The following is an 18,444-nucleotide window of genomic DNA, read 5'->3' on the forward strand; positions in this document are numbered from 1 at the left end:
TCCCATGATGCCCAGGTGAGGGCTGGGGCCAGTTCTGCACTGCCCTCAGGCATCAATATTTTCCTCAGGGCAGCATCCCAGACCAGGGATGTCTATCTGGCTTTTAAGAGACCCCTGCTGCTTAAGGACCATGGACCCAGACATGGCCCCCAGTGGCAGCACAGGCCAGGACCCCACCAAGGTGGGACCAGCTACTCATATCAGGTTGTTCCTCACTACCCTCTCATCTCTAGTTCCACCTCTCTTCATTGTGCCCACATCCTTCTGTTTCTCTTTCTCTTCCATTTCTTCACCACTTACTTGCTCTTCTTAGTGGGTCTTGGTCTTGGGTCTCTGAGTGTCTGGGGTCATCTCAGGAGTCGTCTCAGGAGTGCTGTGCTTTGTGGCATTGGGCAGGGGTCATCTCAGGCATGGTCTGCCTCCCCAGGCCAGCGTGGTACCAGATTGGTGGTCATCTCAGGTTCACTCCTCCCTCGGCCCACATTTGTTGCCTCATGTTAAGGCCATCTGTCACAGCCTCACTCCCGCCAGGGGCCTGAGGTCCCAAGTAGTTCTTCTAGTCTTCAGTTTGCTTGCCATCCTGGGAAGCCATCTGGTCCTCAGCAGCACCAGACTGGTAGTCACTGGATTGATGGTCATCTCAAGCTTTCTTTTTTCAGCAAATGTTACTCTACTAATCGTTCAGATGTTCATAGGTTAGAGCACTGAGCAGACATAGCCTTTCTCCTCTCACTTACTAACACACAAGTGACCCAGCAGCCACACCCGCCATCTCTAGGGGCAGATAAATGGTACTTCTTGAGTTTACTTTCTTTATTCAAAAATTATAGATTTAGTAAACAGTATATTTTATATGTATTTCATATATATATTAAACCTTATATGTATATATATATGTGTGTGTGTGTATATATGTATATATATATATGTATATACATATACATATAAGGTTTATAATTAATTTATCTACCTTTATGGCTACTAAAAGCAATCCGCTCAGATGATGGAATAAGAAATGTTCAATCAATTTTTCTCTCTACTAAAATTGTATGTATGTCGATGTGATTTTAGAAAAACTGATAAACATTGGAACTCTTCCATAAGTGGGTGAATAGTTTGAGAAACTACCTTTAGTGCCAACTGTAAGATTTTGTTAAAATGAGAATATATTCTAATATCTTTAACAGACAAATTGACTATACATACATGAATTCTAGACAAAAGGAAAAAGTGATCAAGAAGAACGGACAAAGGACCAATTCCTGGATTTCCGGGTGACACTTTTCTCACTTGGAAACAAGAGTGAAAGGCAGCCCCTGGGGCAGCGTGCTTACTGACAGCTTTCAAGGTCTTGGTTCGGAAGACGCAGCCTCGGAAGTTCAAGCGCAGCACGTTTAGACGCCACTTTTGTAGCGTGCTCACCACACATCTATCCGCAATGTTTTTTACTGTAGAAAAATCAATCTAAAGGGGACAGATAAGAGACATTAACAAATAAGAAAGAGCCAGTTTTTAAACGTTTCTAAAACATTTTAAACAAACAAAACTTTTTTAAACATTTTAAAGCATCAAATGCTAGAAGCTCTCTGTAGCTTCATTTTCAAATGGGAGAAGTAACAAATAATGCTGGGGTACGCTAACCCACAAGCTCCACAGAATAATGCTGGGGTACGCTAACCCACAAGCTCCACAGAATAATGCTGGGGTACGCTAACCCACAAGCTCCACAGAATAATGCTGGGGTACGCTAACCTACAAGCTCCACAGAATAATGACTACACTTGCAAACACGCTTCCAAAACTATTAGACTTGGCAAGTACACTAGGATAAAAACTGTAAACACTTTTTTTCCAAGTTGGGGATCAAGTATTCCATGCATGCTAGGCAAGCACCCCATCTCTGAGCTACACACCAGTGTACACACAGCTCCCAGGCCCATTGTGAGCTAAGACATGCAAAGTGGAAAGACAATGAAATCTCATATATCAAACAGCTGTGAGAGCTCAGAAAGTGTGTAAGAGCAAATATTCTTTAATCCCACATACTTTTGTGATTATCGGGGAAGATTTACAGTCACGTACACGTATACAATAACAAGGAGCAAGATCTTAGCAGCAAAAGGAGACAACCTAACATCTTCCAGTAAGACTGATGAAATAAAGGAGAGACATACAACATAACACTGGACAGGAGGTGAACTCGGGGCAAAAGAATATAACACAGCAGAAGAACACCCAAACCAACATAGCCCAGCTATGCCGCGCACTAGCTTAGTCCAGGGACAACATTCCTTATCTAGGAATTTCATGGCAAACTCTTTTCATGACATTATTTGATGCCGGGTTGTTTTTGGGGTTTTTTTTGTTTTTTTTTTTTCTTGGAGTGGCTTCTCAGAACTCAGGATTCCATTTTGAAAGCTCCTGGAGAGCAGAGGGCCTGTGCCACTGATTAGGAGAAGGGCAACTGGCAGGTGATGGATTTCCTTATTAACAATTAGTAATTAAGAGCAAGCTTTGTGGACAGGCAGGTTACAGCTTGAATTCTAACCCAGGCATTTATGAATGTGGGCTACTCCTTAGCTAACTTACTTTTCTCACCTGTAAAGTGTGAAAAACAGCCACATCTATTTAGGGGGAAATGCTTAGAAGAGCAAGAGAGGGCGGGCTAAGCTTAAGTTACGAGTTCAAAAAACCATGACCAGGCCTCACAAAATGTAAAGTTAAAAACAAAACAAACAACAACAAACCTTTACAAGCTGTGCAAGGCCTAGAAAAAAGCTTGCTTGAATCTGTCAGTGCACCGGCATAAACACGAGACACAAGACAGACACACAGCCTGGCATTTTCTGACATGACCTTCTAGGCTGATGTTTTTATACTATCCTTGTCCTAAGACTATACTCTTTTTATACGTTGGAAATGACTGTGTTTCTTATTGCAAAGAGACTCTGAGAAGTCTCGTGGCCAACAGTAAAAATGAAGCTTACGTTGTCCCTTGGAGACTTCTTCTGTCTGTGAATGATGCTGTAATCTCAACAACTGAGATCACTTATGCTGTCAGCCAAGGTTTGAGGACTGTTATTTTCATTATTTTCCCTGTTTTCTAAAGTTGACTCATAGCTGACTTCCATCACTTTCCCTCACTGATAATGACTAAAGACTAATGATACCATGTACTCGAACTGACCTGTGTCCAGGTGGCCAGGCTCTAGGTACAAAATCTGATAAGCTTTTCCATAGACACTAAGAGGAGAGGACAAAGTGCCAGCAACTTTAGATGAGCGTCAGCTCTGTGTTCATCCATCCATCCCATCAGTTCACCACCCTGCTTCTCATTGTCCTGTGGTACTCCTTCCGTGCCACACCGCTGAGGAGCTAACAAATTACACACGCCTGTCTTGGCTTCGAGTTTAAGAACATGATTCTAAAACCTGGGCCTGCAGCTGATCATCTGGATGGGTTGTGAAGACAGACTGTTGACTCCTGAGTTCAGTAAACATAGCAGGAGTGGGGGCGAGCCTGAGAGTTTGTATCTCCCACAGACTCCCTGACAGGCTCTTTGGTGATGCTGATGCTATTGATATCAGGACCACACTCAGCAAATAAGACGGTTTAAAGTAACTAGTCTCTTAATTTCCCTGTGAGTGTTCAAGTGTGGCACAATTGTAAGGAGGCACTGAGAAATTGAAAGAAGAACTTGAATGTTCAAACCTTGGATGTTTCAAACAAAAGTTTAAACTTACAGCTAAAAATATTTTCAGTATATGTATATTAATTTTCTTGTTTATCTATCAACCCTGACTATTCAAAATTCATATAAACACCCAATCTCATGGGTTCTACATGCTATCGGCCATGTTCAGAAAAAAAAAAAAAAAAAACCTCCTCTGTTTTAGAACTAACCTTACAATTATGGGCTATGAGATAGTAATTACAAATCATACACTCTACATGTTTTTTTTCCTCGGGGCTGGAGAGATGGCTCTGTGGTTAAGAGCACTGGCTGCTCTTTCAGAGGAGCCAGGTTCAGTTCCCAGCAGCCATGTGATAGCTCACAACTTTCTTAAACTCCAGTCCCAGAGAATATAATGCCTCTTCTGGCATGGCAGGTACCAGGCATGTAGGTGGTACACAGATGGAAGCAAAATACCCATACACATAAAATAATTATAAAAACTAAAATAATGAAGAAATTTTTTTCTTTTTCTTCTTTCTTTCTTTCTTTCTTTCTTTCTTTCTTTCTTTCTTTCTTTCTCTTTTTAGTAGAAGGGGCTAAGATTGTGTCTCACTATATAGCTCTGGCTGTCCTAGAACTCACTAAGTAGACCAGAAGACCAGACTGACCTTGAACTCAGAGCTTTGCCTGTCTCAGCCTCTTGAGGGCTAGAATTATTGCTCAAATGCCTCCTTTTAAAAGTTTTCTTTTCATAGTCAAGAGCTCAACATAGTCTGGAATCAGCAGGAATAAGTTCACAAAATATGAAACAAGGGTGAGGTGTAACTTATCCAACAGAATGGGGCTTCGCTTCAGTCTAAAAATAATATCCAACTTATATATTCCATCATTTAAAATTTTAAATACAGATACATCTCTTAAGATAATGTTACTCCATATTTTTACCTCTTCCTTTAGGTTTGTGCTGACCAAAACCAAACAGCCAACAAACCAAAACATAAAAAGCATTTTCTGCTGGTGGCCACAGAAAAGGGGTGGGGAGCAGGGAAGGAGGCTGACTTACTTCAGGGCTTTATGGATGCCCATTCCCATTTGCCTTTGAGAAGAACCACTCTGCCCTGCACATCTACTTACAGAATTCCACAAGGAGCCTCTCTGTATCATCGCCATCCAGGAGCGGTTGACTTGACTGCACGTGATCATATCTTTAAAAGTGAGGTACAAGAAAATCTAAACACAGGGAAAGGAAACATAGTTTTGACTGATATCTGAATTTTGGTGTAGCTCTTCCATTGTGTGTATTAGCAATGCCAATATCTTCTGTATACTAGAAAAGTCTAGAGTTACATTTCAAGGGAGGAACTTTCTCTGAGTTCCAACAGTTTATCCGTTGCTGCCTTTTATCACATGGCATCCTTTTCTAGATGTGTTATGTGTTGCATATTGTTTTGTATGGTTGATTGGTTGACACAGGATCTCACCATGCCACTCTGGCTGATCCGGACCTTGCTATGTAAACCAGGCTAGCCTTGAACTCACAGAGATCTTCCTGCCCCTGCTTCCCCAAACTGGGATTAATGGCGTGTGTCACTACCATGTCCAGCCATGCTCTGTGTCTTTATAGTGAGTTGAGTCCTTACAAAGCTCAGAGCTCAGTAATTCATCTTGTTTCTTGGTTCTCAAGAGCCATTTGAGGGAAAATGACTTTCTTCAGACTCTTATAAGCATGAATCTGAGAATTTTTTAAAAACTGCATCATAAACTATATTCTTTTTTTAAGATTTATTTATTTATTTCATGCATGTGGGTATACTGTCGCTGTCTTCAGACACAACAGAAAAAGGTTATCAGATGCCCATTACAGATGGTTGTAAGCTACAATGTGGTTGCTGGGAATTGAACCTCAGGACCTCTGGAAGAACAGTCAGTGCTCTTAACTGCTGAGCCATCTCTCCAGCCCCCCTCCTTTTTTTAAAGATTTAGTTTTTAAGATTTATTTATTTTATTTACATGAGTACAATGTAGCTGTCTTCAGACACACCAGAAGAGGACATTGGATCCCATCACAGATGGTTGTGAGCCACCATGTGGTTGCTGGGATTTGAACTCAGGACCTCTGGAAGTGCAGTCAGTGCTCTTAACCACTGAGCCATCTCTCCAGCCCCCATAAACTATATTATTACAATGCATTGAACAAAGTACTATATGGAGCCTATAATATAGTCTCTGTTCATAGGTCTTTACAATATTTTATTACTATTGAGCTGCAAGCTCTGTATAAGGAGTTTTATATAAACCTCTTGAAAATATGATCATGTGATAGTTCAAATTGATAGCTACAGAAAGACAGTCAAAAGATGAGCATATTTGTTTTCTGAATGAAGGTAGTATTCTGGAAGAAAGGTAGTGATTTTTTTTCTAAATAGTAGCTGATACACAGAGCTCATCCAATAATTGCTAAGATGAACTGAATTTTCCTAAAGTTATGATATTCTTGGGAAAGCTCAATAAACCCATCTGGTTTCCATCTCTGGAAAAGTAGTAAATTGGAAAAAAATAAACCTCTTAATACAAAACTACAATAAATACTAGAACAAATTTTAAACATAACTTGAATTGTTTTTAAGTAAAGGGAGTCTACAAATCCAAACTGACAAGGTACTCCTGCTACAAGTGTCTGGAAAGCAATAGGGATGGTTTCATAACAAATGGGCAGGCACAGAAGAGAGCCACCAAGCTTATACAACAGAGGCGTGCGACACACACACTAAAAATAAAATTAACCCCACACACACAAAGAATTGGTAACCAAAGACCAGTTACTGTGCCTATTTTAATTGTTTATGAAGTCCACCTGAAATAATCTTTACAGCTGGATTTGATATGTTAGCATGCAACAGGGTTCCAAATTGAAAATAACCCTGGGACACTGGTCAGAAATAAATCATTTTCTCTAAAGAGACACAAACTGAAGCCAAGCATTACAGAACTACCACAGATTAAGCCCAAATAAAACAAAAGGCTAACCAAAAATTCAAGAGTAAACAAATGAAAACATCACTGTCAGACTGTGATTATAAAACCTTTAAGACTTAACTTTAAGGTAATCGATACAGGAAAGATGGCATTCTTGAGAAAGATTTGTCAAAAAAGCCTAAAACCTACCTAAAATTAAATAGGAGCAGGAGAGAGGGAGCACAGTGGCTAAGAACCCTCGTTGCTCTTCCAGAAGACCTCAGTTCCGCTCCCAGCACCACATCAGGCAGCTCTCAATCTTAACTCGAGCTCACGGAAGACTCCCACAGCGCGCGCGCACACACATACACACATCTTTAAAAATAAAATATCTGTGAATTACAAATGTAATTATTGAAAATTAAAACTTCAATCGATGAGTTAAAGCAGCAGAAAATAAACTGGAATATTTATCTGAGAAAATTAGAAAAATAGAGCACAAACACATTAGAAAATTTAAAAAGACAAAGAGGCTAAGACATGTTACATAGCATAAAAACATATTAACATGCATCTTTATACAGAATTCCAGGAGGAAATGGAACCTAAGTAAAATCCAAAAATAACCACAGATTAAAATGTTTGAGAGAAAAACAAAAAAAAACCAAACAAACAAAACCTGGCAGCCTAATGAAATTGCAAGCAGCCAAAAATAACAACAACAGAAATTTGTAATGGAATGAGAGATAAAGTGCTTACAAAGGAATGATGCTTGGGTGGTGTCTGAGTTCCTTCCCTGCTGGTGTGATAAAACACCTTTGCAAAAGCAACTTCAAGAAATAGAGTATACTGGCTCATAGTATCAGGATACAATCCATCATGGCAGGGAAGACATGACTCAGGAGCCTGAGACAGCTGGTTACATAGTATCAGGATACTGTCCATCCATCAGAGCAGGGAAGACATGACTCAGGAGCCTGAGACAGCTGGTTACATAGTATCAGGATACTGTCCATCCATCATACCAGTGAAGACTTGATGAAGGAGCCTGATTCAGCTGCTGATCAACAACACAGTCAGGAAGCAGTAGAAAGCAAATGCATGTGCTCAGTCAGCTTTCTCCTTTTAACACAGTCCAGGCCCTATTCGAGGGGAAGGACACCTCCCACTTTTAGGTCTTCCCTGGCCCTACTGACCTAATTAACATAATCCCTCAAAGGTACTTCAGCAGCTAAATAATCCCTCACTGGTGTGCCTTGAGGTGAGCCCAGATCTGACAATTAACACTAATCATCACAGGATGTAACCAAAATAGGACAACCATCAATCTCAGGTGCTACATAACACATAACAGTAAATTACTCAAGAATGACCAGTAAGTACACAATCTAAAACAAAGTTTCACTTCGCCCCCACTTAGAACCTCCACAAAGAAAATTTTCAAAAAATCTAACAAGTATATAGCTAACCACACTAACCTTGTAAAACAGTAGTATAACTTAAACACTCAATGAGACTGCTCAGCAGCTAAGAATGCTTTGCTTATATAGAGGACCCAATTTGGGTGGCTTACAACCGCTGGTAACATCCTTTCTATGGCATCCACTGCCCTCTTCTGGCCTCATCAGCACCTGCACTCTCAAATTTTAAAAAAAACCTAAACACTAGATGATAATAACCTAAGCGTGGAGAGAGTAATCAGGACTAAAATATACTAAATTTGGTTTTCGTTCAGGAAAAAAAATATACCCATTCATTCACATTGGTATTGCCTAAACAGTGTACATGTTGTGCTGGCTTCAGTTTAAACAATACAAAGAAGCATGGCCCTTGAGTGAGGAGGACGGGAAAACTCAGGAAGCATTCCATACTTTTCAAACTGCCTTCTCAATGTTTATATTTACACTCATAGACAATGCTACTTGCAGGGGGATATTTTTGTGCGCTATGTATTCAAATGCTAATTTATGTACACAAAACTAGGGCTCAGCCTGGATTTGCTATTGTCATTATGAAGCATTTCCTGACTCACAGGTTTTGTTGTCGTTGTTGTTGTTTGGGGTTTTTTTGGTTTGGTTTGGTTTGGTTTGGTTTGGTTTGGTTTGGTTTGGTTTGGTAAAACATTGTTCTCCATCGTCTTCTGATTGCTCAGTAGAGAACTGATCAGACTATAGCTGGCAGGAGAGAAGAAGGCAGGACTTTTGTGTCCAGAGACAGGCAGAGGTTCTTGGAGGAGACCAGGGAGTCCACCGGGAGAAGACGGGGCCAAAGAGAGACTAAGACAGCAAGTGACCGGTCATGGCTCAGAAGTAGGCCAGGGCAGCATAGTTGGGTTAGAATAGATCAGAATCTGCCCAGCTGTAGTGCTTGAAGCATTTTAATAAACATAAAGGTCTCCGTGTCATTATTCAGGAACAAGAGCAGGTATAGAAAAGCCCAAACTTTTACAGCTACTCTAGGCCTTAATCAGAGAATCCTCTTTCTAGAGAACACTGGTGAGCGCAGAGATTTCATATTGATGAGAATATGAGACGGTTGAGGGCCTGCCCCTCGTCAGTGTATTTATACCATGCTAGCACGGGACACTGCAGGGGACAGGCAGGGGACAGGCAGGGGGAATGCAAGAGCTGGAAGACAGGGAAGGGCAGTGAATAACTGACTCCAGCCGGCAGGACGCACAGCAGCTCATGTTGATGCTGGGTCTACACAAAAAAACAGGGCTGTCAACACCCAGGCAGAGACCGAACAGTTCAGGGTGCCTTCCGTAACTGCTGAACTATTTGCTTCTGGTATACTCAGGGAGAGGGGGAGTCATGGTCTTCAGATGTGTGTCCACTAGAGGCCTCACCTTCAATGGTTCAAACCTAGTGCTCACACAGCTGTCTCTGGTTAAACTAAGCGAGTCACAAAACAATGGCAAAAGTCAGGAATCTGGGGAAGGCATTTGGTAGAGATTTTGAGGGCAGGGTTAGTAGGGACAGAAGGGAGACAGGTGAAAGTAGGGGAGAGAGTATGAGAACACATTACATATATGTAAGAAATTTCAAAGAACACAATTATTTTTTTAAAGAAGTACATGTTTTAAAATAAGAGTAATCAGTGAAACAGAAGGAAAATATTGTATGTTTTCTAAACATGAAAGTAGGAAAATGTTAAACTTGAAAGTAGGGAAATGTTAGAACTCACTTTTTAAAAAGGTAGGAAGAAAAAGTCTTTAAAATATGACTACATATAAAATGAAATAAGAACTCTCCACATCTCTGAGCTCTTCTGGGAAAGGCCCTGGCTGGCATGATGTGGGAGGCTCACTGTAAGAGGTAAGACAGTTCAGCCAGCCCTTAAAGAGCATTTTACTGTCGACAAACCCCCAGGATCAAATCTGTACCTGGAACAATTCCCTCTTCTTTCTCTCCCCTCCAGCAGAACAAGATGCTCAAAGGAAAGAAGGCCAAGGGGAAGAAGGTGGCCCTGGCCCCTGCCATCTTCCAGAAACAGGAGACCAAAAAGGTGGCCAATCCTTTGTTCGAGAAAAGGCCCAAGAACTTCGGCATTGGGCAGGACATCCAGCCCAAAAGAGATCTAACACACTTCGCCAAATGGCCCCACTACACCAGGCTGCAGCGGCAAAGAGCCATCCTCTATAAGCGGCTCAAAGTACCTCCTGCCATTAACCAGTTCACCCAGGCCCTGGACAGGCAAACAGCTACTCAGCTGCTTAAGCTTGCCCACAAGTACAGGCCAAAGACAAAGCAAGAGGAGAAGCAAAGGCTACTGGCCCGTGCTGAGAAAAAAGGTGCTGGCAAAGGGAACATCCCAACTAAGAGACCGCCTGTCCTCTGAGCAGGAGTCAATACAGTCACCACCTTGGTGGAGAACATGAAGGCTCAGCTGGTGGTGACTGCCCATGATGTAGACCCCATTGAGCTGGTAGTTTCCTGTGTCGAGAGATGGGGGTGCCCTACTGCATCATCAAGGGAAAGGCCAGGCTCGGTCGCCTGGTCCACAGGACGACATGCACCACTGTTGACTTCACACGGGGTTAACTTGGAAGACAAGGGTGCTCTGGCTAAACTGGTAGAAGCTATTAGGACCAATTACAATGACAGATATGACGAGATCCGCCGCCACTGGGGAGGCAATGTCCTGGGTCTTAAGTCTATGGCTCTCATTGCCAAGCTGGAAAAGGCAAAGGCTAAAGAACTCGCCACTAAACTGGGTTTTAAAATGTACAATAAGCTTTCTGTACATAAATATAATTACAAAATTTAAAAAAATCTGTACCTGGGTAACCTATCTGGTCCAAAAAGACAATGAACTGGATTTACAGACACATATCTGCCATCCCATTACTTCGAGAGGCAAAGGGATTGTGAGTTTCAGGACCTCGGTTGTTTATCGAGACACCTTTTTTTCAACAAATGAATGAATGGATAAATAAATAAACTTCTTTTCTCCCATAAAAGTCACATGGCTACCCTGTAGGAAGGCCCTGGGTAACTTATATCTCTGGGTCATTAAAGTCAGAGACCTGACCCTTGGAAAGGAGTATTGTAAGAAACCCTGATTCTCTCTTTTCTTTACAATTATCCTGACATTTCAAGGGAGGTGTCCTGATAATCCAGGTATAATGCCACATCTTGAGACCCTTAATCACATCTGAAAAAAATTATTGTGCCATGTAAGGTGGCTCATTCAAAGGTTCTCAAGATTAGGACAGAGTCATACTTGGGAAGGTCTGCCTATTGTCCTGTGAAATAGCAAACGGCCATCAAGAGACTTTAATCCCACATGTTACACTTCCTGACTACTACAGGGGGTGAGCACACTGCTACCCATTAGATTTCTTTGCATGTCTAAAGGAGCTTATAGTCTCACTTTTGAATAAAATACATAGGAATAATTTCAACTAAGGAGGTGAAAGGGTAGCCCTCACACCCAATGTCAGGAAACAATGTTGACAGGAACTGGAGATGATCGAATAAACAGAACAGTCCATGTCTGTGAACTAGAAGACACAGTAACAGTAAGAGGAACTAAACCAGGCTTTTACCCATGATGTAAACACTAAATACACACAATTGAGACCTTACAAGACAATCCCACCAAAGACGCTACGAACAGTAAAAATGCCAAGATGTCAGTTCTATCTAAAGTCTACAGACTCAATCAATTCTGTCAAATTTCTAAAGGCCTCTTTTGTAAAAATGGAAGCTAGTCTTCAAATCTGCATGTAATTGCAAGAAATCTCAAAACAACTTCTAAAAACAACTGTTGGAAGGGTTACATTTCCTGACTTCATACTTAGTACAAAGCTATAAAAATCAAAACACTAAGTCACAGAACAGGCATACAGCCCATGGGATGGAGAATCCAGAAATAGATGCATCCATCTATGGCTGGACCAAACCAGTCTAGCATGGAAGAACAGTCTTTCACTAAGCTGGGCACCCAAATATAAAAAATGGCCCAACTCAGGAGAAATAATGGGACATATCAAGAAAACAAAAGATGAGAGGAGAAACTCCTGAGTAAGAGGAGAACCACAACAAAAAGGAGACTGTAGGCACAAGGAAGCCAGCACCCCAGAAACTGAGGGGATTGGGGTGCCATTGGTCCAAGTTAAGGTTACAGAGGCAGCTACAGGAGGCAACCAAGAGCCCCTTCAAACCTGCAGCCCTCTCCTCCTCCCTCCTGACTTGTGTAGGTGACCATGAAGCTCCTAGACGGATGGGCAGTTTGTAGAGTGTTGGCTATCCACAGAAGCCCCAGAAGCATACCAGATATTTGACTTTAAATGACAAAAGCGAGGTCCTTGGACTTCTGCTCTTTGTAAAGAAAGACCTCGGTGCCTTCTAGATCAGAAGCTCCAAGATTAAGATTCTATGATACTCTACTAAAAGATGACATACTTTCCATGTGAAAAAAATATGTGTTCATAAGAACTAACTCTCTTCTCTCCCACAGTCTGATATCAGAGTATTAGCCTATGTGTTCCCCAAGAGACCAGCAATAACTGGGAGATGCTGAGCAGAGAGAGTTCCCATACACTGACATCGTAGAAGCCAGCTCACAAGAGGACTTCAGGACGGATCTGCTCTCTGGCAGTACCAGAACCCCTCCCTATCTGTTAGACTGCCTGGTTACTAGTGCATAGCGCGTGAAAAATTCTTGCTTGTGAAACAAATCCAGATGTGTCTGGCACTGTAGGTGGGAGTACAGTACAAATATTCAAACTTAGGCATAATTTATGTATCTCAGAATCATGGGATTATGGACACCAACAGATAACTGGAATGCCTCAGTGGGTAGTACTGAGTATTTACCACAGCTTGCCTTCCACTGCTGTCATACAGTGACCAAAGAAGAGAACCTTTCAGCAGGAATTTAACTTCCAGGTCCCATCGCACAGTATCACTAAAGGGAAGCCAAGGCAGGAACCGAGGCAGAGACCGTGGAGGAGCACTGCTTGTGCCCTCCATCAAGATTCCTTCGTCCCAGATGAAAGCAGCTTGTGTCAAGATGACAATCTAACCAGCCAAGTATAGAAATGTGCACCAGCCAAGTCCTTCTGCAAGAACCAGACACTCAGTCAAACTGATGGAGGGGGTCCCATTAATTCCTTAAGGTTCATAAAATATGAAGAGGAAGAGATGAAAAAAAAAAGGGGGGAGAGAGTAGAGTCCTGTGGAAGGCTTATTTTCCTTTAGCCAAGCAGAAGTTCTCTCTGACAGTTGGATCCAGTGACCAAGTAGGTAGGTCTGAGTGACTTGTGCCACCAAGAATCTCAAGGATGAAGACACAGAAAGGCCCCTTTATGTTGATGGACAGGAAGCAAGATGGAACAAAAAGATTAAAATGTCAGTTCAAGCCCACAGCATGCTGGGTGCCACAGTCTCTGGATAGTCCAGGATGAGAGCAACGATGAGAAGCCCAGGTCCCTGCCCCTTCCACGAGGTGGGGCTGGGTGGAGAGGGCACTAGCAATGGGTGTGTGATGGATAAGAACGGTATGAAGACCCAAGCAAAGTGAGGAGATGGGATCATCGCTATGGAGACTGTGTAGGATTAAAGTCTGCATCCAGTAGAAGGAGATGGTTTCACCCTAGATGGTGAAGGCACAACATGGGATGTAGGAAGCCAAACAGCTGAACTGGGGGTGAGAGGGTGGGCACTGAGTAAGGTTAGAGATTAAGTAAACAGAAAAGTGGTCAAAGAGAAGAGAGCCCAGGAACCGAAGAGGGGATTCCAGAAGGAATGATTGTTGTGATTAGCAGGGTGAAGAATGAAATTCCTTGTATAATGAAGGGCTGGCAGGAAAAACATCATAAGGGCATCATTACTTCCCCCTTTGTAACCAACTAGCAAATATTTTGTTTCCTGTTCTTATGATCTGATGCAGCAGACTTATTGCCTATGGATCTCAGTCCCAAAGCTAGGAATGCTCCCATGCAGAGACTACACTGACTACCACACCGCCACATCTCTGCATCCGCGGGCAAGGAGGGGGTTACTGCACTGCGGTGGCTATCAAGGGGAAAGTGTCCTGACCTTCAGTGATGAGTGTAAAGAGGAGTGTATCAGGAACACAATACACCCTGTGGCCATCTCCAGCCTTACCATGCCCTGCAACTACAAGGACCAATCTAAGAAGAACTCCAAATGACCCAGGCCCTTCAAAATGACAAAGGTTATGGCACCAGACTAAGAACCATAACTGCCCAATATTCTCATTGAAGACAAAGTGAACACAGACTAAGTAGTGTGGAAAGGTGTTGCAAATGCCAGCTTCACAGTCTCTTACTTACTCCTCCTTAATATGTCTATTAGTCAGACTTGTCATTACTGAGACAAATGCCTGAGAAAAACCATTTCTAGGAGAAGATTCATTAGGGCTCATGGTCTTAGCCTATAACTAGTTCATTCCATTGGCATGGCTGTGCTGAGACCTTATGACAACAGGGGTTAGGGTGGAACAGGGCTCTGACCTCACAGGAGCCAGAAAGCAGAGATGGGGAGCCAGGACACAGTGTAGGTCTAATCCCACCTAGGAGAATTTTTATCATCCTCAAAAGTGGCATTGTTACAAACCCACCCACCTGTGAATTAACACACTGGTTATCAGCTCTCAGGATGCAATTATGACTAAATCAACATCTGGGGGCAGAGAGGGAATAACATCACATACAAACCTTTAAATATACATTAAATCAGCTACATCTGTATCATGTATGTATATCTCCAATATCTTCTCTCTCTTTTCCCTTATCATGTAATGTCAGATATATTTTGTCATCATTTATTAATATTTTTAATAATTTTATATATTAAAGAGAAAAGAAAGCAATATTTTAACTACTATTCTGGAAAGAAGTTATATTTCCACTTATGTATAGGTTAATTGTGTCATTTTAGTATTGCCTGAAATTAGAGATAGGAAGAGATATAAGGATTGTCAGTTGTCATGGGGTGAATTTATGATGGCTTATGTGGCAACTGAATGGGTCATGGGGTAAACTCTATTTCTGGGTATGTCTGTGTGGGTGTTCTAAATGAGATTAACATTTAAATTGGGCTGGACACACACACACACACACACACACACATCTCCCTACAGAATGCCAGGGAGCTTCACCTGATCCACTGTAGGCCTAAAGAGAATGAAAAACTTGAACAGGACACAAAAATGTACCCTTTGAAGGTACGTTCCCAATGGAACATTAGTAACTGTCCTACACAGGGGTACTATGAAACACCATAACCAAAGTCACTTGGAGAGGAAAGGGTTTATTGGGCTTACTCTTCCTTGTCACAGTTCATCATCAAAGGAAGTCAGGACAGGAAGTCCAGCAGGGCTGGAACCTGGGGACAGGAGCTGATGCAGAGACCATAGAGGGGTGCTGCTTACTGATTTGCTCCCTATGGCTTGATCAGCCTGCTTTCATATAAAACCCAGGACACCACCCCAGGGATATCATCACCCACAATGGGCTGGGCCCTCCCCATCATCACTAATGAAGAAAATGTTTGACACCTGGTTCTCATGGAGGCATTTCCTCAACTGACGTTCCCCCCTTTCCAGTGACTCTAGCTTGTGTCAAGTTGACATAAAATTAGCCTGCAGAGTTACATTATTTTATTTTATTTCTGAAGCAGGGTCTGATCATGTAGCCGTGATTGGCAGGGAAAGCTATTTACATTCTTAGAATATTATCTCTGCAGCAGAAATAGAGCATTTAAAAAAAGCCTCTAGAGAATATCCTAGTTTGGGCACGCAGAACAGGAGAATGGCTAAGAATAGTGTAACTGCTATATCAATATTTAACACTTCAAAAGATTAAGCTTAAATAGAAGGCACAATTAATCCATGGGACATAGTGTTTAATTGTTTTATTCTTGGAAGTTTTATTTTTTTGAGATGTTGCTAAATCCCCCCTCTTAAGTGTCTGGAAGTTGAGGTGTTATATTTTTTTGCATTAGAAATTGTGTAAGAAGAAACTGTTAGTTTAAGCATCAAACAAAAACTTTTGACCTCCTATTGCTCAGAGTTTTAATTTTGAATAAAATTTAATTTTGAATAAAAAGAAAGGTTTCATTAACCCACCAAGGTTTACTTTTTTGAGTAAAATCATATTTCAAGTAAATGAGTGTTTGTAAAAGTTGGACACAAATATCTCCTGGCAGAGCTTGTTATATAATGAGCGCACCTGTTGTGATAGTATACACTGGTAGGATACCCTGATGAGGCATAGTATACACTGGTAGGATACCCCAACGCTGTGATAGTGTACACTGGTAGGACACCCCGATGAGACATGGGCAAGGGGTCAGAAGCTCTAGTCCATCCTGGGTCACACCTCTGGGGCCAATGAGATGGCTCAGGGGTAAAGGCTCCTGCTGCCAGGGCTGACCACATGAGTTCCATCTCCAGGACCCAGAGAGAAGAAGAGAATCAACTCCTGCAAGTTGTCCTCTAGCCTCCACATGCTACAGCACATGTGCCTTTCCACCACAGGAAATGCATGCAACTTACACTGTTAGGGACGAAAACAAAAGGAAGAATTACCCAAGCCTCCTCTATCCCTTAGAGGATTCCTGGATACCACTCCAGCCAGGAAAAAAAATCTCCCTGACCTAGATTTCCTAGTGTCCAGTGCCATGCATGATATCAGTGTTAGTCATCTGGGCCTGGGGGGGGTCAGGCTATGGTGTTTGTTAGAACTGCCTGAGGTGGCTATGGTACTGTCTCATCAGCAATGCATACTTTAATCTCTCTGCTATCCAGTTTTCTGATCTTAAAATGTTGATAAAGTTGATGTCAATGATACTGTTTTCAAATAACCTAACAATACAAATTAATATATTCAATTAAACTATCTCTGAACACTAGTGGTGAGACAGGGGGTAGAACCGACCCCCAGGGACTGCTGGGACATTTAAACACCCATCTAAGCTGCCTCACGGTACAATAAATGTTTGGATACATTCAACATTTAACAGAAATCTATTTTTAACTCTCTGGGAATTATGAAAACACTCCTTTGAGATGAATACAGAGTTTCTAAGAAGATCTTTGGGAAGTTTTGTAAACATGGCTCGTGAGGGTTGTTGTAATGACATGGGTGGCCCTCTGGGCATGGGTGGAAAGCAGAGGATGGGGCTGATAGCTTGAGTGGCTCTGAGGGCTCTTACAGAAGTCAGAGCTAGCAGGTTAGGTTCCCAAGAGTTGCCAGGCTGTGCTCAGCATGTGCCTCTAGGGGTGGGGTAGCTGGCAGCAGGGTGGGCAGACTATAGCCTGGCTAGACTGAGCCTGGCTCAGACTAGTCTCACCACAGCTGCTCCAGCTGGCTTTGGTGTGCATAATTATTCTATTATATCTGACTTCTCTATTTCTTTCTCCTTCTGCTTTGGTGAGTTCTGTGAAACTGGATGTTCCTTGATGTAATGATTCTTAATCAAAAATTGAAGCCTAGGGCACAGCACAGTCCTAATGGCCCAGGTACATGCTGTGGGCTATTATTTTAGGGACAATGTAATAACTGCACAATGGTGGTTTCAGATTAATGTTTGACTTACAAAGAAAATCTGAAGAAATTATGTTTAGAAATAAATTAAGAAAAGGAAGCAGAACCAATATTGGGACCCTGAGAAAGGAAAAAGCTATTGACGTTATGAAATGAGTTTTGCACAACATTTGTGAGTGGTTCCTGATCTCCCTTGGAAATGTGTGAGTAAACAAGTATAGAATACATAAAATCTGATACTAGTAAAACTAAATTAAAACGCTAGGACTCATAGGAGAGTGTGCAACCTGCAGAAGCAGAAGCTAGCAGAGTTGCTGAGTTTAGGGTTAACTTGACTCTTTCTGGCCACTGCCTGGCAGCTTTGCCCATGTCATTCATCATTAGAGCGTCACAGGAAACCACATGTAGCTGGCCTCAGAGCTCTGAGCCCTGAAGTATAATAAGTCAAAAGTTAAAGTTTAAACGATAAGTTTGCAATTATTATTTTGGCCATTATTTTGAGAGTATGGGAGGCTTGAAATATAGGGGAACAATTGTAATTCTAAATTCTTTTTGAGATGTGATCATTCCTTTGAACTTGACACATTTGGTAATGATTGTACAACGCCTCTCTTTCTACCTGCTTTTCGGAATAACAATAAAAGGCCTGGGCAAGTTAAAGGCGAGGGAGTGTGTGTGAGAGAGAAAGGAGAGTGCACAGGGGTATGTGTGAGGTGTGTGTAAGGTGTATGTGAGGTGTGAGGTATGTGTGAGGTGTGTATGAGGTGTGAGGTGTGTGTGTGTGTGAGGTGTG

The 18,444-nt window shown here is 42.0% G+C and overlaps 1 protein-coding gene and 1 pseudogene across 3 annotated transcripts in view; both read right to left on the bottom strand.

The window, feature by feature from the left end:
- The window catches only part of Fbxl13 (F-box and leucine rich repeat protein 13), a 171,630-nt gene that overhangs the window by 107,588 nt on the left and 45,598 nt on the right, over nucleotides 1–18,444 (bottom strand). For all 3 annotated transcript variants that reach the window (XM_028789166.1, XM_028789165.1, XM_028789167.1), the window contains exons 8-9: nucleotides 4,811–4,906; nucleotides 1,335–1,464 (exon numbers count right to left, since the gene is read on the bottom strand). In XM_028789166.1, the coding sequence (XP_028644999.1) occupies nucleotides 1,335–1,464; nucleotides 4,811–4,906 (226 nt within the window). The remainder of the gene's footprint in view (nucleotides 1–1,334; nucleotides 1,465–4,810; nucleotides 4,907–18,444) is intronic.
- LOC114640265 lies at nucleotides 662–781 on the bottom strand (annotated as a pseudogene).

This window comes from Grammomys surdaster, unplaced genomic scaffold, assembly GCF_004785775.1.
Source record: "Grammomys surdaster isolate TR1022 unplaced genomic scaffold, NIH_TR_1.0 125793, whole genome shotgun sequence".
In the NCBI taxonomy this organism is placed as follows: domain Eukaryota; kingdom Metazoa; phylum Chordata; class Mammalia; order Rodentia; family Muridae; genus Grammomys; species Grammomys surdaster.